Genomic DNA, 20,379 nt, shown 5'->3' on the forward strand with positions numbered 1-20,379 from the left:
GATATATTATTTGAGAGCTCCTGATGTAAACTTTATTTTAAATTATGTTGATTTCCTTTATCCTGAAATGATATTACTGTTTGATTTATAATGGTTTAAAAAAAAATTGGGTTAACCACTCTAGTGGTACCATGTAGCATCGACTTTATGTCGTATCAGATTAAGGTATTAAATTTAGTGGTATCAAAGCGTCAGGTTGAAAGACCTGCGGGTTAGATTCAATAAGAGTCTATAAGTATACATGCCTTGAGGGAGTCAAAAGTGCTTTCATGTCTAGAATAGCGATAATAACTCCTTGTTTTGTCTTAATCTCAGAGTTTAGACATGGACAATGATGCCGCTCCAAGAAACGAGGATAACTCCTTGTTTTGTCTTAATCTCAGAGTTTAGATGATGATGCCGGTGAAAAGTTCATTTCGAATTCCAAGTATGAGGTCCTGGAGATACAAGGGTCGACAAGAAGACCTTCTTCTAAGACCTGACAACCGCCCTTAGGCACATAGTGAGAGCCATTCCTAAAGCACCTGCTACACCACCTACCCAGCCAGCTCCGTCAGCCCTTCCAGCTACAACACCTTAGGAGTCTCCCTTAGAGAGGCTCCGGAGTTACAAGGCCAAAAACTTCTTCGGCTCTAGAGATGATAACTTGATAGTTGTTGATTAGTGGTTGAGAGAGACTTTTAGGAAACTCCGTCAACTGTAGTTTACCCCCAGAGGGGATGCTAGAATACATCACCACCTTGCTAAAAGGTGACACTATAGACTGGTGGGAGATAGTTGAGATGACGATAGAGCCTGAGTAACCCACCTGGGAGCACTTCTGGATGATTTTCGTCAGAAGTACATAGTCGAGGCTCATATAAATAATTTGAGGGACTAGTTTCTGTACATGACGTAGGAAGATCAGTTTGTATTCGAGTATGAGAGAGAGTTTCTCCATTTGAGCCGGTACACACTAGAGTTGGTAGCATCTGAGTATCACAATTATAGGAGGTTTAGAGAGGGCCTCAACATGGAAATCCTCACCCATCTAGTCACTGATCCATCGAGGGTCTTTGCTTAGTTGGTTCACCAGGAGAAAACAATAGAGTGGGTTATAGGAATGAGAGATAAAACGTCAGACACCGCTTCCAATCAGAGTAGGATAGTGGGGTTAAAACTCCAAGACCTTCCCAGCCTTTGGCTAAGAAGGCTAGGGACTACCAAGGATCTTGGAGGACTTTTCCGGGTCATCCTAGTAGGTCCAAACAGAGCACGAAAAGAGGGGGTATATATGAACACCATAGGAGACCCTTAGCGTAAGATTTTATTACGAGCGTTGGTAGTTCGTCAAGGGTACCTTCCCAACCCAATTACTCAGTCTATGGTATAAGGCATTTGGGACTTCGCCAACAGGGGTCCAAGGGTTTTTTGGCCGTAGTTCCTTGGACCACTTCATTAGAGATTTCCCCAAGGCACGAAGTGCAACATCAATATTGACCCAGAGGTCTGCATAGTCAGTTCTAAGGGGTAGAGGACCTTAAAGAAGAAGGGGTACTGCATCTGGGTAGTTTAGTAGGGTACAACTCGATTTGTAGCTGATTCCAAACCTAGAGTGGCCTTACACCAGTATGCAGTCAAGGCCCAAGAGGAGTGTAACGTGGTTGATGTGATCTCATGTACTTCTATAGTATTTTCCATTCCAGTTACCGCTTTAGTAGACTTGGAGTCTAGACACTCCTATATTTGTTATGACCTAGTGCGAGAGAGGAATATTCCCATTGAGGATCTTGAGTTAGGGGTCCAGTGTCTATCCCATTAGTATTAGATATCATAGTGGAAAAGGTTCACCATAGATGTCTCGTTGAGATTCAAGACGAGACATTTTTGGCCAATCTAATGGAGCTACCTTTCAGAGAGTTCAACATGATCTAGGGCATGGATTGGATGTCAGAGCATGATGCAAGCTTGAGATGCAAATCTAGATAACTCAAACTTAGGAATAGTGATCGAACCAAGATAGTGATAGTTAGTGAGAAGTATAAGTGTACAAGGATTATGTTAACCATCAAGACGTAGATGGTGTTAGATTGAGGTTGTGAAGCTACTTGGCTCATGTTATTGACACCCAAGTCGTAGTTTCAAGAGTTAAGGAAATCATAATTGTTCGAGACTTTCCAGATGTTTTTCCAAAGGAGTTGCTAGGGTTGCTACCTGATCGAAAGTTATATAGTTCAGTATCAAAGTGATGCCAGGATCCACCTCAGTATCTATTTCCCATTATTGTATAGAACTGACATAATTGAAAGAGTTAAAAGCTTATATTCAAGATTTGTTGGAGAAAGGTTTCATCTGGCCAATTATTTCTCATTGGGGAGCATTGATTCTCTTTGTTAAAAAAAAGGACAGATCGATGAGGATGTGCATCGACTACAGGTAACTCAATAAGTTAACCATCAAAAATCACTATCCCCTTCCAAGAATCGAAGTCCTCTTCGACTAACTTAAAGGAGCATGCTTATTCTCCAAGATAGATATGAGGTTCGGGTACTACCAGTTAAAGTTAAAGATGTCGATATAACAAAGACGACGTTTAAGACATGATATGGTCACTATGAGTTCCTTGTAATGTCGTTTGGACTCACCAATGCCCTGGTAGCATCATGGATCTAATGAATAGAGACTTTCACCCATACTTAGACCAGTTCATGGTGGTCTTAATAGATTATATCTTGGTATATTCATGGTTAGAGGAAGAACATGACCGACACCTCTGTATAGTTTTATAAACCCTACAAGATCATCAGTTGCTCGCCATGTTTGGAAAATGTGAGTTTTGGTTGTTTGATGTTTCATTTTTAGGTCATGTAGTAGCAACATATGATGTTCAGGTTGATCCTCAAAAGATTCGAGTGGTTTTAGAATGGGAGCCATTGAAGAAAGTTACCAAAATATGCAATTTCTTAGGTCTTGTAGGGTACTATCGTTGATTTGTAAAGGGTTTCTCGATGATAATGACCCTAATGATTAAACTACTTCATAAGAGAGTACCGTTTGTTTGGTACGAGAAATAATAGAAAAGTTTTGAGCAGTTGAAAGCCATTTTAACCCAAGCCCCTATTCTAACCCAACTAGAGTTAGGAAAAGACTTCACTGTGATGCTTGGCTGAGTGGACTTGGCTGTGTTCTAATGCAAGAAGGAAAAATGGTAGCCTATGTATCTCATTAACTCAAGCTCTATGAGCGTAATTACCCTGCCCACAATTTAGAACTTGCAGTTGTAGTATTTGCTCTCAAGATTTAGAGACACTACCTTTTTGGCAAGAAATGTCACATCTTCACTGATCATAAAAGCCTTAAGTACCTACTTACGCAGAAGAAGTTAATGTGAGACAATGTAGATAGGTCGAATTGTTAAAAGACTATGATTGTGTAATTGACTACCACTCAAGGAAGACCATCATAATCACTGATTCTTTGAGTAGGAAGTTGATGTCAGATTTGAGGACATTATTAACATGTTTGAGATGGTTGAATTTTGGTCGAGTTGTGAGTAGAGCCCAAGTTAGTGATCAAAGTTAAAAGGTTGTAGAGTTTTGACAGTCGCCTGAGGGCTCGCGGTGAGCAAGTCTACCTAGGTTAGGCCCAGGTTTTAAATTGCATGATAGAGATTTTCTCTTCTTTATAGGTCATTTATGTGTTTCTTTAAATGAGCAGTTGCATAGCAAGATCCTATATGAAGCACATTGTAGTATGCTCTCATTCCACCTCAATAGTAATAAAATGTACCAAGAGCTTCAACCATTATTTTGGTGGTCGGCATGAAGAGAGAAGTGTCTGATTTCATTGCTAAGTGTTTAGTATGTCAATAAGTTAAAGTGGAACACCATGTTTCTTTAGGGTTGCTTCAGTCGATTCAAATACCAAAGTGGAAGTGGGAAAGAGTAACTATGAACTTCGTGACAGGGTTACTTATGACTAGGTAAAGGTACGATGCAGTTTGGGTTATAGTTGACATTTTGACCAAGACTGCTCACTTCTTGGCGTTCGGATGTGTTACACCTTAGAACGGTTTGCACAGTTATATGTCCGTGAGATTGTGAGGTTACATGGGGTACTGACATCGATCATTTCAAATAGAGATCCTTACTTCACTTCCCTATTTTGGAAAGCTTTACATGAATCTTTAGGTACCAAACTCCCTTTTAGCAATGAGTTTCATACTCAAATAGACAATTAGTCCTAACATGTTATTTAGATATTAGAGGACATACTTAGGTGCACCATCATAGACCTTGAAGTTAGTTTGGAGGACCATTTGCCACTAGTCGAGTTTTCCTACAAATATAGCTATCAATCCAGTAACCAAATGGCTTCGTACAAGGCTTTATACGGACACAAGTATAGAACTCTGCTTTGTTGGACAAAGCTCAGTGAGGGAAAGATAATGGGCCCGAATTTGACTAGAGAAACTAAAGAAAATGTCCAATTGATTCAAAGTTGGTTAAAGAAAGCTTCTGATAGGTAAAGGTCATAAGTGTACTTGAAACATAAAGATATCAAGTTTGCCGTGAGAGACAACGTGTTCCTCACTATGTCTCTGTGGAAGAATATACTCAGGTTTGGACGGAAATGAAAGTTGACCCCGCGCTTCACATGTTCGTATGAGGTACTTAAAAGGATTGGACCCATAGCCTACTGTTTGGCCTTGCTCCTAGAGTTGGAAAGCATTCACAATGTATTACATGTGTCCATTCTTAGGAGATACCACTCCGACCCCTCTCATATCATACCCGTAGAGAAAATTGAGGTAAACCAGGACATGACTTATGAGGAAGAGGTGATAAAAATCTTGGTAAGGGACATGAATGAGCTAAGGAACAAGCGAATTCCTCTAGTGAAGGTTCTGTGAAGGAACCATGACGTCGAAGAAGCAACTTGGGAAACCAATGATGACTTGTAGCTACATTTGTAACACCCCAACCCATATCTGACCCGGATACAAACCCGAGGTGTCACATTAAATTTGAAACTTATATTAAATAACCTAGATAATTTACATAAATATAATCAAAAGGTTTACAAAATTGATTAGAGCATATACTATTTGAACTTATAATTACATGCCAACTATAATTCATATAACAAAATAACATACTATATATATTGCTTCTGATCTGATCCTGGTAAAGATATGTCATCCCAACTTCTTATCCTTGCTCCTCAGGTTTCTTCGAATCCTACGTGTGAAACACTCACACACTAAGTCACAAACTTAGTGAGGCATATATGCATAAATGAACTAATGAAACATGCAGTTACTTACTTTCATAGCATTCCGTTGCATACTTTCATATCTTACCTGAATCATCATATCTCACACAAACACGAACACATATGATCATGTATTTAACAAAGAATAACATGTCGTCTCATAAAAAGTTAATTCTTTTTATATATATTATTAGCCCATGGTACATCACTAAAAACGAAAGATATGTGAGTGTATTGAGGTTGTGCACAAATTTTCTCATCACAACTCATATAATTTGCACTGAGTGCCATATAAATGTCCCGAACGACCGTGTAGAAATATCCCGAAGGACTACATATATGTCCCGAATGACTGCTTAGAACCCTCGACTTTTGGCATGCAAATTATACCATCAACTCTCATATAACATAACATGGGCTTTACTAGTCATACCATTTATTCTTTTATTTTACATAGTCAAGCAGTCACATAGATCATATCTCATAGCATATATCCACATATTCACATAGTCACATAGATCGCTTTCACATAGCTTATGTCTTATATTCATGTAATCACATAGATCTTGTCACATGACTTATATTCTAGTTTCATATATTTACTTAGTTTAATTTCATATAGCTTGTCACCTATACATGTATTCACATACATCAGATTCACATAACTTATCTCTTATTCTCATATATATACCCAGATCATGGTTACATATGTATCTCATCTATAATGATGCATATAGCACGCAGACATGTAATTATATTCATGGAATCATGCAATGGAAATATTGGAAATAGATTCATCGCAAGTCTCATTTCCATAAAACACCATATATATAATAATATGCACTCACCTTAGCCTCACTTAGTCCAACCAACTCTTTATGTCTCTCTTGCTCAGTCTTACTTCGTTGAATTATTCGAACTTTGCTTTCATTCGATATCTTAGCCAAGCAGTCATGTAGATAGGAAGAAGAAAGGATAAAGAAAGAAGAAGAATAAAACTATAGAGTTTCTTAACTCTTCTCCACATGGAGATATAAAACCCCATAAATAATTTTAAATTCCTTAATTGCAAAAAGACCAATATACCCTTCTATCTTTTCATCTGTACTAATCAATCATACTCAAATAATTTCCAATTAAACCCCTAAACTTTTTGATGTTTCTAAATTAGGCATGAAATTTTCAAAATCTTACAATTTAGTGACTAATCTAGTTTTTGCCCTTAAGAAAATTCATCATCGAATTTTCACTACACAAAGAGATGGGTTTACTGTTTACGCATATCATCTTCACGTTCTCATGTTGCTACCTTTACTTTAATATTTTCTCATTCTCCAATAGCTTACAACATAAACAAAACCTTACTCTTGTACAATTCTCATTCGAAGTACAATACATATAACCTTGATAGTCAGCACTACTTGCACATAATCTTATTCTATATTATTACTTATTAATAACATATAAACTCCTTATATATTTTTCAGAATAAGTTTCTCATACCTTAAACCAATTCCACACAGCTTATTCTCCTGAGAATTATGCCATAATGGTTTAGTCCCTATCACCTCATTACTTATTACTTCAAATTAGAATTTTCAATTCTCTCACTAATTTGATACTAATGTATTAATATGTTAATCCCAGATCTATCAAAACCAAAACTACTTAACCACACTATTGAAAAGTACCTACAATGATATCTGGATTATCATCATCTTCGTCAGTCCTTAAATTGTAAACCCGAGCAGTTAAACGTATCTTATGTTGAGTGGATGACTCAGAGTAATTTCGTCCACGACTTCTACCTCTATTTCTCTGAGATATCGTAGCAGATTGCTTTATTTTTCAGTCTCATTAGTTATGAATGGACAATCTCGAATAAAATGCCCTATGTCACTACATCTAAAGCAGGCTTTGGGGACCACTCAACATACTCCTGTATGATTCTTTCCGTAATGCGGACATTACATTGATTGACTTAAATTTGATCTTTTAGTAGAATATGCAACTAACTTAGAGATATTCTGAGGTTGAAAATCAGAATCTCTACTTCTCCTTGATGGTGCTGAACTTGACGAAGCACCAGTTCTCTTAGACATATGAACTTTCTGCTCTCCAAACCTCTAATCCTAACTTCTCTCTAGAGCTTTAGCACGATTGACCACATCCTAAAATGAGAACATATTCAAAACTATCAATATCTCATTTAGTTTGGGGTGTAAGCCTTCAACAAACCATTCACATGCATCATTCTTAGTCTGAATAAGTTCGGCAGTAAAAACGACTTAACTTATATGAACTCACACTCATATTCATACACGGTGCAATTTTGTTGCTTTAGACTCATAAATTCTTACTTCATTTGTCTAATAAACTGGTCACTAATATACTTGTGCTTAAATTCTTCTAAGAATAATGACCATGTCACTTGATCATTTCTCAATCTCATGGTAACATTTATTTACCATATTCTAGATTGACCACGCAACAGTGAAACTATTACATCTAATTTCGACGCTTAAGAGAAGTGGAGTCCATCTAGCATTATCTTAACATCATTTAACCAAAGGTCTGCACCAAAAGAACCTTCCTCAGCTTCACCCTTGAACTCGGGTGCTCCTAACCTTTTCAATTCCTTAACTACATTCACTCTAGAAGTTGAGGGATCAGGAGGTTGAAAACGCGTCAGAATAACATTCAATGTTCTGAAAAATAACCCTTGATCTTGTACAATTACTACAAGAGGTGTTCGCTCTTCACCTTGCATGGCCAGGACAGGTGAATTACTACTACCTTCAGGGTTATTATTTCTCCCTTCATATAGATGACATCTAAAAGACATACCATAAAACTCTTAAAAGACACATATCATCAGATCAGAAGTTTTTCACTTTTTGTTGGTATGTATACTTTTCAATACTCATTTGACTTCAGTTTATGCCCAGAATAAGCTAAACCTTAGCTCTGATATCATTAAACGTAACACCCAACCAGTATCCGACTCGGATACGAACCCGATGTGTCACCTTAACTTTTCAAATCATTTTACTTGAACAAAATAGTGGAAAATTTGAAACTTATATTAAATAAATTGGATAATTTATATAAATATAATAAAAAAGGTTTACAAAATCGATCAGAGAATATAATATTTGAACTTATGATTACATGCAAACTATATTTCATATAACAAAAGAACTACTATATATTTTCTGATCTGGTAAAGATATGTCGTCCCAACTTCTTATCCTTGCTCCTCAAGTTTCTTTGAATCCTACGTGTGAAATACTCACACGCTAAGTCACAGACTTAGTGAGGCATATATGCATAAATGAAGTAATGAAACATGCAATTACTTACTTTCATAGCATTCAGTTACATACTTTCATATCTTACCTGAATCATCATACCTCACAAAAACAAGAACAAATATGATCATGTATTTAACAAAGAATAACATGTCATCTCATAAAAAGTTAATTATTTTTATATATGTTATTAGCCCATGGTACATCACTGAAAACTAAAGATATGTGAGTGCATTGAGGTTGTGCACAAATTCTGTCATCAAAACTCATATAATTTGCACTGAGTGCCATATAAAATGTCCCGAACGACCGCGTAGAAATATCCTAAAAGACCACATATATGTCTCGAATGACCGCGTAGAACCCTCGACTCTTGGCATGCAAATTATACCATCAGCTCTCATATAACATAACATGGCCTTTACTAGTTATACCATTTATTCTTTTATTTCACATAGTCAAGCAGTCACATAGATTATATCTCATAGCATATATCCACATATTCACATAGTCATATAGATCACTTTCACATAGCTTATGTCTTATATTCATGTAATCACATAGATCTTGTCACATGACTTATATTCTAGTTTTATATATTCTCTTAGTTCAGTTTCATATAGCTTGTCACCTATACATGTATTCACATACATCAGATTCACATAGCTTATCTCTTATTCTCATATATCCACCTAGATCATGGTTACTTATGATAACGTGTCAAACATAGCTCATATATAATGATGCATATAACACATAGACATATAATTATATTCATGGAATCATGCAATGGAAATATTGGAAATAGACTCATCCCAAGTAGCATTTCCATAAAACACCATATACATAATAATATACACTCACCTTAGCCTCATTTAGTCCAACTAACTCTTTATCTCTCTCTTTCTCAGTCTTACTTCGTTGAATTGTCCAAACTTTGTTCTCGTTCGACCAGACAATCATGTAGAAAGGAGGAAGAAAGGATGGAGAAAGAAGAAGAAAACTCTGGAGTTTCTTAACTCTTCTCCACGTGGAGATATAAAACCCCATTAAGAATTTTAAATTCCTTAATTTCCAAAAGAACAATATACCATTCTATATTTCCATCTTTACTAATCAATCATACTCAAATAATTTTCAATTAAATCCCTGAACTTTTCAATGTTTCTAAATTATACACAAAGTTTTCAAAATCTTACAATTTAGTCACTAATATGGTTTTTATGATGTTACATCAGTATCCACACCTTTTCTACCCAGGTAAATTTTGAGAACAAAATTTCTTATTAGGAGGGGAGATTTGTAACGCCCCAAATCCTTGGTTAGGAGTTATAAGTTAACCTAAAATGGTTTAGACAAGCCCAACTGCCTTGTAGGAGAGCTTATTCCATTCAAAGTTTGGATTGGGCTTGTTTGGACCCAATTGATGTCAAAAGGTTTTTAACCTTAAAATGAAAGTTAAAGAACTAAAAGAGTAATTGGACCATGTTTTTAAGACAAAAGAAAAAATCCCATAATTATTAGATAATCTCATACATGTTCATCTCTTTTTTATCACTCTCTTCTTTGCCTTCTTCCTTTCCTTCTCACCATATTCTTCCCCTCCAAGACTAGAATAGAGAATGAAGAATTTAGTTCTACAAGCCTAGTTCAAGAATTCTAAGGTAAGAAATAAAATCTCCACTTCAAGATCTTTAATTTAAACCTTCAAACATAAGATATGAGCCATTGTAGCCATAGATAGGTTTTAGTGGGGTTTTTAGAAATCAAATATTTTCAACTTGTTTTTACTGGATTTAAGTGTTAGAAAGTGTCCTTAACTTTAATCCAAGTTCCTAAATGAGTTGGTAACTGATTTATCTCATTTTTTATTAGTAAAAGAGGTAGGCGAAAGCTCCAAGCAAGAGGGAAGGACAAATTGACCCTTAGTTGATTTGTGAGAGTTTCTAGCAGCTAGGAAGCTAAGGTAATTCACATGCATAACTCCTTCATACCATTTGTGAGTCTTTGGAATGCATCTAGTTAGAGATTATTATGTTGAAAATCATAAATGAGCTTTCATGGTAGATTATTGTAATTGGTGTTTTTAGCATATTTAAATACCTTTTATGATCATATCTTACATACATAAAACTCTAAGAATGATTTGGGGACCTTAGTAGGGGTTTGGGGTAGTTTTAGGAGTCATTTTCATACCCAAATAGGATATTTGTGGGCTCGAGTATTGGTACATGAATAAGAATACCAATATTGTTTTTCATCTGACTTAAAAAAGGGGTTTTCAGAAGGGAAGCATCGATACTTATCCAAGGAGTATCGATACTGCTGGTCGGGTCTCAATACTCATAGGTTAATATCGATATCGAGTGCACTTAGTCGATTCCTGTAGCCAAATTCGTATTGATACTCATGGGAGTTTCGATACCAAGGGTAAAGTATTGATACTCCTTATAGGAGTATCGATACGATGTATTTTTCAAAACATCAAAGCAAAATTTGGTACCAATACCCTAACAAGTATCAATACCCTAACTCTTGAGTATCGATGCTGGTCTAATAGTATCAATACAAATCATCAATTTTCAGCTTGATTTAACCCTACAGTATCGATACCCAAGATTGATTATCGATACCCTCTTACATCTTTAGCCAAGAAACCTAAGGAATTTAGGAGCAATGTTGCAGGATCCAATAGCATTGAAACACCCTCAAATAAGATTGTAGGTGAGAACCATAATTGATATGCAAATACAGATAGAAACAATATCAACTAGGATGACATAAAACTAGCCTTGTTTGATGCTCGAAGAAAACTGTCAGGACACTCGTGTTACTCTAGCAAATGAGGTTAGTAACGAAGTATATAATGTCTGGATATCTTTAGGTAGTGCGCGAGACACTTTGAGACTAACTGGGGTGCGAGGCCCGAACATTCGCGAGGGATGAGTTAGTTGGGTGTTGTGTCTAATGTAGAGATTTCAGACCTCACTCTAGGTAGACTAGAGGGGCATGAGTCCTGAGATGTGTAACCCTCCGACTATACCATGATGTATACCATAGAGTAGCATGAAGTATACGAGTATACTCACTTCCTTATTGCACCTGATTGCACGAGCATTTAATGAAAACTATTAGTATGGTATAGTTGTTAGTGTGACACTAGGTTAGTGAGCTCAACATTCGAAATTTGTTTCTGTAAACGGGTCGTTATGAGGAGCATTCGAGGAGCCTATCGCTTAGCGGATATTCTAGACTTTTCGAGCAGCAAACTACGTCTTGTGTCTTATTTCGTAGAGGACATGTATTATTCATAGACCCCCATTTTGTACTTGAGTCATAACTTTATTTTAAACACTTGGATGTATTATTTTGAGATATTATTTGTGAGCTCTCGATGTAAACCTTATTTTAAATTATGTTGATTTCCTTTATCCTGAAATGGTATTACTGTTTGATTTACAGTGATTTTAAAGAAATTTTTTGGCTTAACCACTATGATGGTCCTGTGTAGCATTCTAATCGTTCAACTTTGTGTTATCGGATTAGGGTGTTACAAGACATATTCTTAAGTTTCTTTCAATTCAGAATGGAATATAGCTTTTTTTTAGAACCACTCAAATACCTTCGGCAAAAATAATGTGCCATAAATAATATTACTTCTTTGAGCTAGAACTCACATCTGTTCAATTTAACATAAAGTTAATTTTATATAAGAGTACACTTAGACGTTCGTCGTATTCGACCTCATATTTAGACTATGCTAAGATGTTATCGATGAATACCACGATAAAATGATTAAAACATCTATTCATGTCCATAAAGGCAACATGAGAATTCAACAATTCAAAGGGCATTTAATAAAACTTATATGGTATGAGAACTAAACTTATACATGCATGTTAAAACTATGGGTGCTTATCGAGTGAGTCGATCGCGAATTGGGTAGTGCTCGATTCGTTTTCGTTAAAAGAATTTGTTGCTCGATTTGATTCGTTGTTCATTAAATTTTTTTCCGACTCGTGCTTGTTAAAAAAACTGGTTACTCGATTTGTGCTCGTTAAGCTCGTTACTCATCTCGTTGCTCGTTAAGCTCACCAAAATTTTTATCTTATTTTTTTAACTATAGGTGAAATCTACTAATACTATATAAAACTTAATGTAACATAAATTGATAAATTTAACCCCCAAAATTATCAAAAGAGTGAAGGAAACAAATTGAAAATCTAAACTCCAAAATAATAATCCAAAAGTACATTAAAATAATAATTCCGGTTTAATTTTTGGATGTAATAAAATAATAATTATTAATTAATAATTATTTTTTATTATTTATTAGAAAATTAATAGATTAGTCATTTATCATCTATTAGTAGATTAATAATTTTATAATAAAATAATTTTTTAAGATAACTAAAAAAATTATAAAAAAGAATTAACGAGTTGTTTACAAATTTATTAAATCAAGTTTAATTTTACTCGATTCAACTCATTTATCGAGTCAACATAATCAATTTTTTATTAAATTTTAACCGAATAAGTTTCGAACTATTAACGAATTGCTAACTCATGTTGAGACCCTTATTAGAATTTACGGACAGATTTGCGCCCATAGAAAAAGATCGAATGTAATGGGGTCCATAAGCCACTGTCAGATGTAATTGGTTTGCAGGTGCCCAATCTTTTCAGCTGAAAAATTTTCTTTTGCTGACACGTATCTCAACCATCTTCATCTTGTCCCACACTCTTTATTTTGCTTAGCTGCTCCTGGTGGTATAGTTACAATAATACAGACCCAGATCTACCTGTTTTACTGCTCTTCATTGCTCCATATATACCGTTAGCACCTTCACTTCAATAATGCAATGCCTGTAAGCACCTAAATCTCATTATAGAAAAAAATCATTTTCATTTTCTGTGTTTCAATCAAAATTCTGAAACCCAGATTTCGGTTGGACAAATTCATCAAAAGATGTAATTTAGAGTAGTTAAAGTTCAAGTCTTTACAATGTCTAAAATAATGAAGCCACGTAAAAGGGTTCCAATGAAGGTCTGGTTAACTGCTCAAAGATCAATGGGTCTCCTTGTGGGCGGGAATCACACATCATCCAGGTTTTGCACTCGCTAGATTTGCTTCCTTGTTTTGTTTTGTGTTCATTTTCGCCTGCTTTTTCTCAATCAAAGATTGGATCTTTTTGGCTATATATCAAGTTTGAAAGAGTTAAAAGACTATGGATTCTAAAAACTTGAAACTGATGATCTTTCGCGGGTCTTTAGTGAGATGTGTGCTTTTACGTGGCCTAGCGTTTGCTGTTGCACTGTCGATTGTTCCATTACTCCAAATCATATCTGGGGCGGATCCACAAATGTTGTATACCCTTTCTGCCTCTGCAGACTGTGCCCTTGAATCTGGTTCTTCAGCTTCATTTATGTTTCCAGGCACCATGTTCTTCAGCAAAGTATGGGGCTCATTTGGATCCCTTCAATGTAAGGAAGATGGGAACTTGACAACCGGCGTGGTTAGAGCGCTAATGGGAAAGAAACTGTTGAGTTACAGTGCAAAGGCTCTATGTGTTGGTGAAGGCTCAGTATCAGCTGTTATGGCGTTGAGAGACTTGGGATTCTCTACTGTTAATGGGGTTTATAGGCACCCCTTCTTCTCTATCAAGCATAAGAAGTTTGTTTATGAACTTGATTATGAGGACAATTCTTATGATTTGGTGTTATCCAGGGATTCAGATAGGATATCTGTCCCTGCTCTTCTTGTGCTTGAGATTGAACGTGTCCTTAGGCCTGGTGGAATTGGGGCTATACTTATTGGTCTTAGTGGTTCAAACCCTGCTAGCTTGATTAGGTCAGCTACCCCAGTTTCTTCTCTTTTGAAAGCTTCAGTTGTTATTTATGTTGATCATTTCAATGAATTCACATTAGTTGTATTCGAGAAAAAACTCGAAAACATTTCTTACTTCGAGCAATATCATCTCCCTGCTGAATGCCCATCTATGACAAAGAACAAAGCTGTATTGAATCACATAGAGCCTCTCATGGGGAAGAAGCCAATGGAGTTTGAGAAAAGAATTGCTTATTTGCCTAAGTTTGTTAATGTATCTACGAAGCAGTGTTTGATCTATATCGATATCGGAGCCAGTGAGTACATGAACTCCAATGTTACAAGCTGGTTCTTTCCATCTTATCCTCTGGATCACCAAGCCTTCGATTTTTATTTCGTCGATCACAATTCTTCGGTGATGAAATCCTATGTCAAGAGGCCTGGTATCAACTTTTATTTATTACCCGGGCCTTGCTGAAAATCGAATCACATCGAGTTCAATGAATAAGGCTTCCATAGATTCTGATAGGATAGATGATTCAGATCCATTTGTTGAAGATGAAGAGTTTGACTTCCATCTCTGGTTCAAAGATACTGTCCAATATGCAGATTTTGTGGTTCTGAAGATGAATGCAGGTGCAGTGGAGTTGCAACTTATATCAGATTTGTTCAAAAGTGGAATCATATGCTTCATTGATGAGCTTTTTCTTCACTGCTCAGACTCGATCGACAGCGGGGGAGCAGTGAAGGGAGGCTGTATGGGTCTCTTCAAGTCCCTTAGAAGAGCTGGTGTTTATGTGCATCAATGGTGGGGAGATTAGACGGCCCATTTTAAATGTCGGACACTTGTTTAAGTCATTAGTCATATATGTACTGGTCTTGCTTCGCAGGCACCATCGTTGTGGCGTCTAGTTGTTATCATTGTCGGGGTTAGTTTCTGCATCTGGTATGTGCAGAACAACTTATGTTGCAGTTGTGGTTGAGCACTATACTAAAGAAACAACCACTATTATCTCTAGTTTGCTAATGTAAGTTCACGTATCGTTATGTTCTGATCGTTCGATTACTCTCTTTCTCCGATCTATCGATGATGCTAATCTTTGTTACAGGTGAATCAAACCTCTAAATAGAGTTGCACATTGAATTGAACTCATTTTAATACGGCGTGACACTTTTCCAATATAATTTACAAATTCAATGGTATGAAAAGTCATCTTCACATGGCTGAGCTGCTCCTGAAGGATCCAAGAGCTTTAGCAGCCCCTGCTCTGAGGATATACTGGTGATGAATTGCAGCAATGGCAGCTCCAATGACTGGTCTAACCCAGAAAATCCACTGCAAAAAATTCAAACAAAAACATCATTAGAGGTGTCGTATAAAAACAAAGGCGAAATCAGAAACTATCCTCTTTTGGCTAATACTTTCTAGGAATGTAAGATTAATTTTGGAAATAAGATTACTTAATAATATTACCTTGGGAACAATGTATTTTCTTGTTTGATTTATTTAGTAAGAATGTAATATTATAATATTTTGTTGGAAGAATATAATATTATTTGGATAGACATTTTACCAAATTATCCATGTGATATTTTTTTAATAAGTTAAACTTTAATATTAAATTATAAATATTTGAATGAAAATTCATAAAAATATTTTAGTTGTTACAATATCAAATGTTTTAGGAAAAAGACACATTTAACATATAACTAATATAATTAGTATATCAAATTTAAATTTTTAAATAATTTTCGTAAGTATCATATTTATTTATAAAAAATATGATATAATATAAGAAATAGCGTTGTGGTTTGGAGTGGACAAAGATATTGTTTTCAATATATACAATTCATTTTTTAATAACTCAAAGTTAGATATTATTTTAAATAATTATATTTTTTACAATAATATTATTTTTTCACTTGCATAAAATCATAAAATGCTTAATATATTAAAAATGTAGAATAATTTTAACTACTCAAATTTATTAATATCTTACTAAACCAAACTCTTTGCATATTAATAATAATAATAATATTATTATTATTATTATTATTATTATTATTATTATTATTGTGTATATAATTTTGAGTAAAATACAAAGAATAAGAATTGAGAAGGATCCATATTAAAAGAATTCATTATTTTAAGTGTATTCTTGTCCAAAGTGGCAGGAATGATGAAATACCTAAGAATTTAGAGATAATAACATTTCCTCCATTTTAACTAAAAAAACTACTATTAGTAATAAATTATTATTTGATAATGATATTTTCGCGAAATAAAAGTGAGAATACAATTTTGAAAAAATTATTCTCTTGATAATAATATTCTCCGTGAACCAAACTTCCCTAGATATAATGACAAAACATTGTATTTTCTTTGAAGGAACAATTTTAAACTTCTACGGACCTTAAACATAAACTCTAAAAAATGCTAATCTATTTGATGATGAACTTGTTACAAATATAACAATCTAAGACGAAAAGAAAAATAAAATGATATTTTATTAATGAATGAAGAGTATGATTTAAAATAAAAACCCCAAATAAATTTAAAAACTAACAAGTGGGATTATGTATATAAAGCATTCTCATGATTGTTATCCTATTAATGTGATATGTGAAATTTTCATTTTCCTTACACAACACAATTCACAAAGTATCTTACTTTGAACATCAATTTTTTATTCATCATCAACCGTTTTGAATATATGAGATACCCATTGTAAAGATCTTATTAATTAGAATGTGAATTAGTGAATTCATTATTCAAATATCCACTTTTACTCTTAAAAAATGTATCTAAGTTCTCAACTTATCACAACTTTTCCACTAAAACTATCATAAATTAATTTATTAATTCAAATAATTATAAAGAGTCATTTCAATAATGAATAAAACAAGGATAATGTATTTGAATCCTCATTTAATAAATAGATAATCACTATTATACTTCGTTGCAATGGCTATGGAAACCCACAGCTTTCCAAAAAGGAAAAATAAAATACCACTAATGCATTGCTGGATCGTTTTCACACCCAAAGTGAAAAGACACAAATCTAATGCTGGTTTTAGTTCTTCTATTATGTTTTAATTTAAGTCTAATTTATATATTTTAATATAACATAGTTTGATTTTTTATTTTATATCATTATCATTTTTTAAATGAAATTATGCCTCGTTAAAAGTTTCTTTGTAAGTCTACTAGGCCGAGACTCAACAAAACAACGGAAACGAAAAAGAGTACTCAAAACTAATATTAAAATCAGCAAACAAATAACCAATATTCGATAACGTTATGCATCAAAACTACCCTAACATATGCCAAGACCAATCCCTCGAGAGAACCCCCAATCCCATTCAGAAAACGAACAATGCTAAACCCAGCAAACAACCTTTTGATCTAAACCTAAAACTGGGAGTGACTCAAGCTTTAATCAGTGATCTTAACAGGTATTCAACCTCAACATTCGATGATTTCTAAAATCAACATCTGATGAAGCAAATGCCAAATAAATCAACTAAGCATTGCTCCAATCCCACAATTCTCAATTAGAATCTCCCTGCGAAATTTGCAACCACATCCAAGCACTGGAATTAAAGAAAGAGCCATGATTATAGTTCAAGAGGGCAAAGTATAATTAACAATAAAAAATAGAAGGGACAAAATCAAAATAAACCAAAATTTGAAGTTCAAGGAGGGAAAAGTATACTTAACAACAAAATATAAGAGGGACAAAATCAAAATAAACCAAAATTTAAGGACCAAATAAGTAGTTATTGTTATTTTTTTAATGATAAAAAATTAAAGGCAGTGCTGGTTGCGCCGTGTGAGTACTAAAAATTGAACGCAAAATATGTGCAAGTATACACAATCAAGCAAGTATATTAGTAGTGAGTGAATGTCGTCTCCACAGAGATTGGTGGGATTTAAAGTGAAGTTATTGCACAGGGTTGTCACTGAGCAAAATATATATATATATATATAAATATAGTGTTATAGACAAGTGATAAGGAAAATGTTGTGGCAATATTGATCTGTGTAAGGAGTGTGAGTATGGAAATGATGTAGCAAATAACTAAATGAAAAGTTGTGACAAGCAATAAAAGAATGTTGTAGCAAAACAAAATTGAACTTAGGAGAATGAATTAAGTTTTAACAAACTCGCACAATCAAACTTCTATAGGGATAAATGACTGAGTTTGCTATGGCAATTAATATTCTGTATCTAGAACGGTCTAAGTATTCTATTAGTATGCTGCTCAATAGGGTTTGCTAGTAGTGCTCCTAGGATATCTCTAGTAAGGAACCTAATAGAAAAATGCTACGGCAATACCTCTCAACGTGAACTGCAGCACTATCCTATCAATTATGCCCTATGCTTTTTTGTCGATGAAACCCTCTTCCTTATCTCTAAGGTGGATTAGAACCTAACCATCTCGATTTAGTTCCATTGTTCACGTCGATCTAGCCTAACTCTCTCGATATGAAGCATCTATACTTAGAAAATGACTAACTCTCGAAAGCTCTTACAAGTCTAAGCAATTAAAATATAAACAATGAGAAAAACAACATTTAAACATAAAAAAACCATTCAACCTTTCATTAATACAAAATAAAAATCATTCAAGCAAACTCACACCAAATAAGGTTAGTTCATTGCGGGGCTAAGTTCAACCATCATCTTTCATTAAATATAGACCCACTAAAGCACAAGGAGGAAGAAGATTTCCAACGTGAGTTGCTCCATGACTTAGAACCATTTCCTTGAACCACCTTAACAAGCTAGCCTCTCTCAAGGTCCTAGTTGCTACCCCTTTGAAGCTCGATTGTGAAAGACACTACGAAAAAAGAAGATGAAGGAAGAAAAATGGAGAATAAATGAGCTCCTTATTTTGCCTCTTGTTATCTCTCTCTCTTCTTATTTTTTTTCTTATCTTATTTATTTTAAAATAAATAAGAACTTTATAACTCCCAAGAATATTGAGATATAATGGAGAATAAATTACCCATTAACTCACTAACCCCCAAGTAGCTCATAAATTCTCATAAACTCCCTAACTCTCAAGCTCTTCAATTCTCATAAATTCCTTAACTCTTTCTTAATAATGGCATATCCTTATCTTTATCTCTTAATAATAGACTATTCCCTTCACATGTGTGGGTTTGACAGACTGGCAGGTAGGGCTCACATGTAGGCTTGGAAAGCTCGTAGCAAAATATCTTTATATTTTTTGTAATTTTCTGCGCCTAGAAATTCTATCTAGAATGTTTTACATTATTTTCTCTTAATCAACTCCATCATTCCTTCTGATCTTTTTATCTAGAATGCTACAACAAAACTTTACTTCTCCCTTAACTTTCTACGCCTACACAATACCAACAAAACAAGACTCTTCCCTTCAGCAACAACATTTTTAGCAATAAAATTAGGTTACGACAAAACTTTTCCACCACATGCAATTATATTACCTAAATGCTATGAAAATGGATTTTAGATACTCAATAACTGAAGTAAAAAGGAATAAAATATAGCATTTTTATGGAGTTATCAAGTGCCCCTGAACTAATGAATATCTATGTCCCTAACTAAAATGAATAACCTTTCTTTGCCACCAAAAATTCAAAAGATATATCAGTGTATGGGGCTTCACTGCACTCTAACTATAGCCTTCAATCACATGAACTGTCAACACCCAATAGAACGATATTACTACCACACATTATCTCCTCCGCAACCTATAAAGTAAGTACATCTATGTGAGAGTCTAGTCTAGTGAGGTAATTCACTTTGTATCCTCACCATCTTTGCATGAGTTTGTCAGAATTTGTTATTAAGTTGTTAGGGCAGTCTGTTACACCTTAGGTTTCTGGATGAACCACTGTTTGTATAAATAGATAAGTCCAATGACTTGGTTTTATGAGTGGAATTAATAAAATCTTTTGTGTACTTTCTTTATCATATTCTCTCTTTTTCTCTTATT

At 34.6% G+C, this 20,379-nt stretch overlaps 1 protein-coding gene across 1 annotated transcript; it reads left to right on the forward strand.

Moving 5' to 3' along the window:
* Positions 1-13,449: 13,449 nt before the first annotated feature.
* Positions 13,450-15,452, forward strand: LOC120135470. The gene is made up of 2 exons (XM_039151745.1): positions 13,450-13,673; positions 13,983-15,452. Exon 2 carries the CDS (start codon positions 13,991-13,993, stop codon positions 14,867-14,869), a length of 879 nt encoding a protein of 292 aa, XP_039007676.1. The 5' UTR covers positions 13,450-13,673; positions 13,983-13,990; the 3' UTR covers positions 14,870-15,452.
* Positions 15,453-20,379: the final 4,927 nt, after the last annotated feature.

This window comes from Hibiscus syriacus, unplaced genomic scaffold (genome assembly GCF_006381635.1).
Source record: "Hibiscus syriacus cultivar Baekdansim isolate YM2019G1 unplaced genomic scaffold, ASM638163v2 tig00110610_pilon, whole genome shotgun sequence".
Lineage (NCBI taxonomy): Eukaryota > Viridiplantae > Streptophyta > Magnoliopsida > Malvales > Malvaceae > Hibiscus > Hibiscus syriacus.